We start from the raw sequence: 10,797 nt of genomic DNA, 5'->3' as shown, positions 1-10,797 counted from the left end.
TTTAACGTATGATTTGCTAATTATCATTCATCGCACAAAAAGGCCAACATTTGATGCTTCCATCTTTTTAAATTTGAGGATTTTCTGTTTTACATCTGTGTAAACTGAATATTTCTGGGTGTTGTACTATTTGGACTGAATTTAGTTTTTTAATGAATAATATTTATCTGGCAAATATTATGATTATATTTATGATTTTATTTTGAAATTGTAACCGATACTAAGTACAAAAGAAAAACAAGAATAACCAATAAAATTAACAGTAAAAATTTTCAATAATTAAAATTTTTATTATATATATGGTCCTATCCCATTTCTATTTCTTAAATAATGAACTTAGTGTTTATCATTTATAGAGTACATATAAATAATGACCTTAATGTATATCATGTATAACTTAAATATGATGACCTGATTAGCATAAAGTTGGAGGCGACAGCCAACCACGTCTCTTTGTAATTCTGCCTATCTACTATATTTACATTTGTCCCAAAGTGACATATAAACGAGGTGCAGTCCAAAACATGGTAGATTAAGGAGAAGCCTTTGAGAATAAATGCCTTAACACTGTGTTGTACGTTCCAAGGCTGCCGGTGCACAAAAATGACACAATAATTTATTTGTTAGTCAACTTTAACAGTTTTGTAGCAATGTGTGATTTGTTGAAAATGTCAACTAAACTAAAGTAATAAACAAACATCAAGGTGACACTTCCTTTCTGTCTTTGAAACAGGCCCATGCTAAAGTTTGGCACACCTATGACATGCAGTGGCGAAGCAAACAAAAAGGTGAAAAGAAAATGTAGTTTTTATTCATGTGATTGAAGTAACACACACAGTCTGTAATGCTGGACAATAAAGTTGCCGTGTGTGTCCAGGCCTGGTTGGGATCTCGCTAACGGCTGACTGGGGGGAACCAGTGGACATCACCAACCAGAGGGACATTGAGGCAGCAGAGAGATACATCCAGTTCTACATGGGATGGTTTGCCACTCCTATCTTCAACGGAGACTACCCCCAGGTTATGAAAGATTATATCGGTACGTCACGGACAAATGCAACCGTTTATATTATAACTTACAACAATGTAAGCACTGTCCTCACCAGAAAATCAGTCACTTAAATAAAAATGTAAAATGTGATTTTCAAGCTGCGTCAGAAAATCCTTCCCCTAACACCTTTGCTGTGTCGAAATCCAGGGGTTGTTTTTTCTGTCATTTTACATTTATTCATTTGGCAGCCACTTTTGTCCAAAGCGTAGGAAAGTAGGACTAGTCGTCGCATATTTTAGTGAACGAGAAGGTTCATAAACCTGAATCAGTCTGGGTGAAGGTAGAATTGAAGGTTTTAGTCACAGTCGGATAAGAAAAACAAATGAATTGGAAGTTGAAGAATTGAGAATCTACCCATTGGCCCCGTCTCAAGAAAACAGTTTGTGTTGTTTATTTGCAGTCAGACACTTATTTTGTGATCTCTCTTCCTAATATTTAATAAATAAATAGATAATAGATAAATTTGTAACAATTACAACAAAATTCTTGCACACCAAAAAGTCTAAAAGTGTGAGATCAGAAACTGTATGAAGATGAGGACGTTGTTAACAAAGCGAGTACACGTGATCAACATGTCCAGTACCCTCTTTGGGCTTCCGTATGACTTTTCACTGAACTTTTTCAGCGTCTAATGTGTGTTTGACTCACATTTGCTCCACCTGCTGTTGGAGTAAAACTATAGAGAATCAAACAAAATGGTGGTGCATTACATTCATGAAAGTAACATGACATCAGCATGATATATAAAGCATGAAAACTGCAGTTTAATGGTGCATTAACTTTGCAGACTCCACCATATATTCCTGTATATATGTCCCATGAGGCTAACTGCTAACACCATATATTTATAACATAACATTAGTGGTTTTCTTACCTACAGGTTGATCAAGATAAATCTTAATGGTCAATAAACACGATTGATTTACTACACAAAACTATATTTATTTCTTCAGATGTAACTCTAATCTTTGCTTTTTGTTCTTTAAACAAAAAACAATAATCCCTCTTTGCTTGACCTGATCATAACAAGCGTAACTGCATTATGGGTATGAAAAATCAAAGAAAGAAGAAGGTTAAAGTCAAGGGCAACTGGACTTGGTTGAAGATACCACAACAAGCGTCACCTCTTGGCCTCAGGTGAAGATGCGATGAACGATGGTCGTTCACACTTGGCCACAGGTGGTTCTAACGACCATACCGACCGTCGTTACATCAGCCAGGAGCACTAACGAACCAGCGGCATCGATCATCTTGGGCAACAACCCCTCAGAGGTTAAATAGCTGGGTTTCCCTACTAGTCATTTCAGAACTGAAGAAGTCTCGTGGATGAGGGGCGAAACGTCTCCAAGTATCTTCAACCAAGGCAAGGCAAATTTATTTGTATAGCACATTTCAACAACAAGGTAATTCAAAGTGCTTTACATAAAACACAACAGCAACAGGGAAATATAAAAAAGTTTAAAAAATTAAATAGAAAATAAAAACAGGCAGGTCTCCCACCTTTGCTTATTTTACTCCTTTGATTCCCCATCTCCCACTCTATCCCCGCTTTAGTTACTTAGGCACTCCAACCCTAAGGGGACTCCAACCCTAAGGGGACTCTAACCCTAAGGGGACTCTAACCCTAAGGGGACTCCAACCCTAAGGGGACTCCAACCCTAAGGGGACTCTAACCCTAAGGGGACTCTAACCCTAAGGGGACTCTAATCCTTCTTTAGATACAGTCGTCTCTGTAAATCCAGATTGTTCGCGCTACAAACTCTGGTAAAAGCGGTTGACAGCGGGCCCTGTCAACAAGTTAACAGCAGAAAAAACTAGGGACTCTAACCCTTGTAATTCTACTCGGCTCTGTTAACTGAGGATCAGCCGTGGGAGATGGTGGAATCAAAAGGGCACTCTAAGCTTTTTAATAGTGTTAATATCTAAAAACAAAGAAAAAGAAAACAGGACAGTAAAAGTTACAGTGCAGTGTAAGTTATCAATCTACTAGTTAAAAGGCAGTGGTAAAAAGAAAAGTCTTCAGTCTTAATTTAAAAGAACTGACAGTTTCAGCAGACCTGCAGTTATCTGGGAGTTTGTTCCAGATATACGGAGCATAATAACTGAACGCTGCTTCTCCTCATTTAGTTTTGACTCTGGGGACAGAAAGCTGATCCCAGACGACCTGAGAGGTCTGGATGGTTCGTAACGAAGCAGAAGATCAGAAATGTATTTTGGCCCTAAACCATTTAGTGCTTTATAAACTAACAGCAGGATTTTGAAATCAATTCTTTGACAGACAGGAAGCTAATGTAAAGACCATGTCCAGTTGCCCTTGATTTTAACCTTCTTTGGATATCTTTATGCAACCTTCATGTGTCTGCAAACATTTTAGTTTCGTTATAAAACTAAAACTAAACCTTCACCTTCAGGCAGGAAGAGCGGCCAGCAGGGCCTGGGAGCTTCACGGCTGCCGGTCTTCTCGCCTCAGGAGAAGAGCTACATCAAGGGAACATGTGACTTCCTGGGCCTCGGCCATTTCACTACTCGCTACGTAACCCTGAAGAATTACCCATCAGGCCTGGGAGACAGCTACTTTGCAGATCGCGACCTCGCTGAGCTGGTTGACCCACAATGGCCGGATCCCGGCTCTGAATGGCTCTACTCTGTTCCCTGGGGCTTCCGACGCTTGTTGAACTTTGTCAAGGTACACGACACAAGTCTGAATAAAATCCAGCTGTATGAGGTGTTTCTGATATAGAATCGTACTGCAAGTGAAACTAATACAACGCGCTCAAATTATTATAAAAATGGCATATAATTGATGGAAGCTGAGCTCTCACAGCCATCCAAAGTGAACTAATACAAATAATTCAGCAAGTATGGGGCTACAGCTAGGAGGTGATTAGCTTAGCTTAGCATAAAGACTGTGTCCGAAATCACCAGCTCATTCACTACTCCCTGCTCTGTAGTGAGTTGTATGTAGAGGACTGTATAGTGATATCACCCGCATAATTAAAACAACACCTTCGGACACTACTCTGATCATTATTTCGGCGCCGTTAAAAATGTTATTGCCGTCGCACAATCCGTTGGTGGATTGTTTTTTCTATCAGCGCAAAGCTTGTTGGTTTATAGGGCTTGATTAGTCATCATCGTTTGTACACTACTTTTCAAAATGCATTCTGGGATACACTGAGTGGACTGTATAGTCCACTATACAGCGAGTAGAGGGTGATTTCGGACGCATCCAAAACATCCATATTCTCATTTAACTCTCTGCAAGAAAGCGAAGTTATAATGTCAAAACTAACTCACTGAAGAAATGTCACGTGTGATAACTTTTGTGACGCGGTTAGAAAGATAAGGGTTATGAAACTTGAAATATTTTGTACGAGTACATGTAAGTACATAATGAGAGGGATATATCAGTATGCACTCCATCCTGAATGTGATTTGATGTCACTCCAACAGACTCAGTACGGAAACCCCATGATTTACGTGACAGAAAACGGTGTGTCAGAGAAAATGGTCTGCACCGACCTCTGTGACGACTGGAGGATGCAGTACTTCAAAGACTACATCAATGAAATGCTCAAAGGTATAAAAACTCTGCTGGACACAGAAATAACGTCCCAGAAAGAAAGATTTTACTGCCTGGTTCATATTTAAGTCTTTGAGATTGTTTTTCATATTTTATACGACTAAAAAAGCTGCCAAGGTCCCTGAGACAAAAACCAAACGTGTTACCTTTTTATTTTTGTCCCTGGTTCACCAGCGATTAAGGACGGGGTGAATGTAAAGGGCTACACGGCCTGGTCTCTCCTCGACAACTTTGAGTGGGATGAAGGATACTCTGAGAGGTTCGGACTCTACTATGTGGACTTCAGGAGCAAAAACAAACCACGCTACCCGAAGGCCTCTGTCCAGTTCTATAAACGTATCATCAGCTCTAATGGCTTTCCCAATCAGAGAGAGGTAAACTCTTAACACCTTACTCCGTGTTAAAAATCCCTCTGGAGCAGATTATGTGGTTTAACTGCTGAGAGTTTCTTGGATCTTTTCAGGTGGAAAGCTGGAAGAGGAAAGCCGTGGAGACTTGCTCCTCCAGTAACCAGCTCCTGGCTGCAGGTTAGTACAATAAAGCATTAAAAGTGTCGGCTGTGATAAGCTAGGTGGGGCCAAACAAAGGAAAATTCTGTCTCAAGCTTGTTGTTCCGCTATCTAACGGGGCTTTTCTTTGTTTTGCCCCTCCAGCTAGAAGAAAATCCCAGGCAAATCAGGAACATGCAGGAATGCAAAAGGCTTGGCCAGTGCATGATGAAGTTTAGGTACAAAAGTTGATGCATTTCTGAGTGAGATCAGAGTGAGTGTTTACGCTATGCTACAACTGACAGCTGTAGTTATTAGTCACTTTGCAGATTAGAAAAGACCGGTGGCAACATTAACATTTCTCCAATGAGGAACATGTTTCAAATGACTTATGGATTGAAACGTATAGCTTTATTAGTCAGCTCAGTTTCCAGCCCTTGAACTTTGAAATAGCAGTTTGACTAAAAAAATTCTATAAGAATTTTTGGGGTCAAATGACTAATTCAAAGACTTAAAGCGGGCTTGTTTTGGGGGTTAGTAAGGCAGCTGCACCAACTGGGCAAAGTGGGTAACTGTTGCAGGGCCTCTCAACTCCAGGAGCCCTAAAAACTTTGGAATGACTGTGTGTCAAGTGGTTTGTGCGAATTAAATGGTAAATTTGTTTGGGAGTCTGCACAACAGAAGTAAAACTTCAGCTGACATAAGTGGGTCCTTGTCTATTCAGAATAAATTCAAATTAGCTTTATTGGCATGAATGTAATAACAACATTGCCAAAGCATCATATATACACAACATAACAATCAGCCCCATACATTTCATTAAACAATTAAAGCGTAAAGTAATCAAAGTGTATGTGTGTTTGTGTTTAAAAAAAAAATAAATAAGAAAAATAAAAAATAGAAATTTCAATAAAATAAATAAATAAAACAGTAAGCGTGTGTGTGTTTAAAAAAAATATATACTAAAAATAAAATAAGTAAACAAAACACTAAGTGTGTGTTTGAAAAAATATATATTAAAAATAAAATAAATAAATAAAACAGTAAGCGTGTGTGTTTGTTCGTGCGTGTGTGCGTTAAAAAATAAAAATATATTAAAAAAAAAAATAAAATAAAACAGTAAGCGTGTGTGTGTGTTTAAAAAAAATATATACTAAAAATAAAATAAGTAAACAAAACAGTAAGCGTGTGTTTGAAAAAATATATATTAAAAATAAAATAAATAAATAAAACAGTAAGCGTGTGTGTTTGTTCGTGTGTGTGCGTTAAAAAATAAAAATATATTAAAAAAAATAAATAAATAAAACAGTAAGCGTGTGTGTGTGTTTAAAAAAAATATATACTAAAAATAAAATAAGTAAACAAAACAGTAAGCGTGTGTTTGAAAAAATATATATTAAAAATAAAATAAATAAATAAAACAGTAAGCGTGTGTGTTTGTTCGTGTGTGTGCGTTAAAAAATAAAAATATATTAAAAAAAATAAAACAAATAAAACAGTAAGTGTGTGTGTGCATTAAAAAAAAATATATTAAAAAATAAATAAATAAATAAAACAGTAAGCGTGTGTGTGTTTGTTTGTGTGTCTTTGTAAAAAATAAAAATATATTAAAAATAAAATAAATAAAACAGTAAGCGTGTGTGTGTGCATGTTTAAAAAAATATATATTAAAAATAAAATAAATAAAAAAAACAGTAAGCGTGTGTTAGTGTGTGTGTGTTTGTTAAAAAAATATATATTAAAAATAAAATAAATAATTAAAACAGTAAACGTGTGTGTATGTGTGTTAAAAAAATATATATTAAAAATTTTAATTAAACAAATAAATAAAATGGTAAGTGTGTGTGTGTGTGTTAAAAAATATATATAAAAAAATAAAATAAATAAATGAAACAGTAACGTCTGTGTGTGTATAATATAATGTGTGTGAATAATGTGTGTACTCTTATAGTTGTTTACCAAGTTACAGGAAAAGGAAGGATATTAGGCTACATCCTATATTTACTACCTGATCTTGAGGCCTTGTCTTGAGTTCTGAATATTAAGACCTTCATTATTTCATTTTTGTACATATACAATAATGTTGCATATTCCCACATTAACATGTGTGAGTTAGAGAGAGGGTCTTTAATATTTGTGCCCCCAAGAGGGTTAGTTCTGCAATGTGGGTTGGACATTGTATTGGTAAAAATTAGCTAACAACAAGGAACTTTTTGTCATGTGATGAAATCTAATATTAATATAAATAAACAGATGTGTATGTGTTTTGACATATAACATAAGCAAGTATAAGTCGAACGTTGTTCTTTTGGTCTAATGAAACAAATCTCTGGGTCCAAGGGACAAAACCTCAGAAATTAGAAATCGTCAATTAATTGTTTAAAAGTCAAATACACACAGAAGTCATTAACAGCAATTAAATGAAGACATTAAAATTTAAATAAATCCTAATGTTTCCGCCCAGGGTCCATGGGGGCCCTTCACAGGGGTTTGACGCTGGGACTGTAAGTGGAGACATTTACTTACTTTTCCATCTGTGTCTTTCAGATCCGTTGATAGGCCACATGGAGATGGTAACAGAGATTGTGGTTCCCACAGTGTGTACGCTCTGCATCCTCCTCAGCGCAATCTTCCTCATGTTCCTGCTGCGTGGACGCCTCTGAGAGCACAAACACACACAGAGTCATATCCTCTGTGTTCATCAAACCAGACGACCTGTGGCCTTGAAGCTAAAGAAATGAATCTGAGAGTGACTTTTTCAAAGCTGTAAAACTTTATCCTGTCCAGAGCATTTTGTTGATTTACCTGTCCTGCAGTTCTGTTTTGAATAAACACTTTTCAGGTTGTTACTATCGAGTCAAAATAGCCAGTACCTGTCTAACTCTGGAAGCATTAACTCAAGCTTGACATATTACCTTTTTAAAAAACGGGTCAAACTTGTGTGGTTTTTTGACACAGAGCAAAGTTTTATAGGCTACTCAAGCTAACTGCAGAGAGGAGATGGTTTATTGTCAACAAGTTGTAAAATGAAGAAATAAGAAAGAGATGGACAAAAAGTGTTGTACTCTCTGTGGATCATAAACTCCAATTAAATACATTTCTAAGACTTAAATGGTGCAAATTACTGAGTGAGAAAAATGTTGCTCTGATAATTTATTCATAAGGAGCTGCGACAAGTCAGACAAAATTTACAGAAACACATTTTCCTGTACGGCGTTTTACCCTTCAACTTAAAGGTCCTGGAGCTGGATGCAAATTATAAGAGAGGGGAAACTAACATGAAATTAAAACTCCAGGTGTTGAGTACACAGAATGATTATAGTTTATTGCAGTGATTTTATTTTAAATAACGTATTTTAGATGCCTGAACCGTCAAACGCACAAAACAGAACTCAAAACAACTTACAGGTATTTTTAGTGGTCTTATGCAGGGCTGTAGCCATGAACGAATTTAGAAATACTGAGGTCACTTCAAAGTCAACCCTGATGTGTTTTTGACTTATCACCAATAACAACGCTACCTTAGTATTTTTTCCATCATATTTTATAAATTGATTTAACTGTTGATGTCAGGACATGTTTTAGGTGGAAAAATACAAAAATCGTTTTCGTTTCTTTTTTGGCCTTCAAAACGATCAAATTTACGAATGTTGAGCCTTAAAAACTCACCATGTATGATTTATGTAATTGTTGAATGTAAAGTCCTGCTCAAGTTATTAAAACCCCTAGAGGTGCTCCGATCATGGTTTTGTGGGCCGATTGCTGAAAGCAGCATCGGCCGATACCGATCACTGGGTCTATTTGGAGCCTTTTATTAATCATGTAGCAGTATACAGTATATTTATTTAATTGGTCCTAAAAACAATGTATTAAGTGTTAAAGTTAACAGATGATAAAGTATCATGAAATGACAACTGTTTATTTTATTGCCAGGAAACATGGGCAACAAATTCCACTCAATCTGTGTTGGAGACTTAAATCATAGCAGCCTTTGCCTGGTTACTGTGAACATCTTATAGCTTAACAAATATAGCTTTACTGTGGAATAAACTATAAAAACTGAACAAACAGCATCTTTATAAATTTACTACAACCATAAAAACTGTGGATTGTTTTCATTTTTAATCCTTGTGCAGGAAGCTCAGTCTACATATCTTACATGCTGCCACCGACTTTACCAGAGGAGAGAAAAGCAAACACTTTAAATACGGCCAGAAGATTTTTATTTGACTTTATAAAGGTTAAAAATACGGGAGAATCTCGGGGAAAACGGGAGGGTTGACATGAGAGGAGTAGAGAGAGGAGTGGGGTAATGTGAGGCTACATCCACACCGCTACGTTTTTAAAACGAAAACGATCTTCTCCGTCCACAGCAGCGTTTCAGCTGCGTATCAGAGTTGATCTCTGTCGATATTAGAACGACACATCTAGCGGCCGTTCAGGTGGCTACACTGGGCATGCGCGTGCCAGTGTAAACATGAAGAAGACGGCGAAATTAATACAGACAAAGAACCACACCAGGCTTTTTGCTTTTTTCTCTTTTTTTTGCATTGACCGTTTTAATCTGGACGGGAGGCGGAAACGTAGCAAAAGGTCTCCGTTTTTCACTTTGGTGCTAGCTAGCTTTGAAACCACTCAGACAGCGTAGTGAAACATTTTAGCTGCCGCTGAAAATTTGTATTGCATCATCTGATCAGCTTTTCTTAACGCCCTTTTTAGCGACCACCGGTCAAACTAGTTAAAGCCATTATCGGCCATTATGATCGGTGGCCGATCGATCAGAGCACCCTTAAAAACCCCCAAGATTCCCAGCGACAGCCCTGCTCTTTATAAAAAGCCTAAATTTATGTTTTCTGATGTTGTAAATTGCTTATTTATATCAGTAATGTTTGCAAACAAAGCATTACAACAGCCATCATTCATTTGCATATTTTGTGCCTATACTTTATGTAATGAAAAAACACTTAATGGGCCTTTAATGAAATATTAAAGCACGTACTTGATGTTTTAATTTTTTTAGTGTAAACTTTATCCCACATCGTTTGTTGCTGAATCTATAAAGATTTTTACTTAAATACAGTCTATGATTTTTACCCTGTCCCTACTATATTAACGCCAACGTGTTCATCAAAATATTTTTAAACAATTACAAAGTTTGTGTGTGTGTGTGTGTGTGTGTGTGTGTGTGTGTGTGTGTGTGTGTGTGTGTGTAGACATATATTTGTAATACATTATTTTTCTTGTTTTAAGATCTATAGAGATGCCCTTAAAAGTACTAAACAGTAGGTTTCCTTGGTATTGGCTTAATAATAAGTAGTAGCTTTTTTAAGTATGACTTATTTTTCATACTTCCTCACAGTCATCACTCTAACTATAGGTTATGGGTAATTTCTGTTGGACTTTATTTTGAAAATAAAAGACTTCGTACCGGAAGTCAATGTTGCTAGCTTTGCACTGCTAGCTGTTTCTCCGCCGGACACCTCGTAACTGGTAAGACAATATTGTGACATTTCCCTTTAATACAGTGTCGTATTTTATAAGACATTATGATGTCTGTGACTTATATTTTAAGCTGAGACGTTATGCTTTACAGTTTCGCCGACGGCTGTTAAGTTAGCTCTCATGTTAGCTTACTAACTTACCCACAGTGTCGCAGCCGCCCGTAGTTAACGTTA

General features: G+C 36.8%; 1 protein-coding gene across 1 annotated transcript; it reads left to right on the top strand.

Annotated features, from left to right (window-relative positions):
- Window positions 1-733: 733 nt before the first annotated feature.
- On the top strand, window positions 734-7,971 carry LOC123966368 (lactase-like protein; the record flags this gene model as incomplete). The annotated part of the gene is made up of 7 exons (XM_046042546.1): window positions 734-788; window positions 878-1,039; window positions 3,463-3,737; window positions 4,505-4,631; window positions 4,809-5,008; window positions 5,098-5,161; window positions 7,670-7,971. Coding segments are annotated over 7 exons (999 nt in total), but the record flags the coding sequence as incomplete, so codon positions are not given.
- Window positions 7,972-10,797: the final 2,826 nt, after the last annotated feature.

The sequence above is a fragment of the Micropterus dolomieu genome, unplaced genomic scaffold (assembly GCF_021292245.1).
Source record: "Micropterus dolomieu isolate WLL.071019.BEF.003 ecotype Adirondacks unplaced genomic scaffold, ASM2129224v1 contig_13283, whole genome shotgun sequence".
In the NCBI taxonomy this organism is placed as follows: Eukaryota; Metazoa; Chordata; class Actinopteri; order Centrarchiformes; family Centrarchidae; genus Micropterus; species Micropterus dolomieu.
This window is presented reverse-complemented; position numbering and strand designations above follow the sequence as displayed.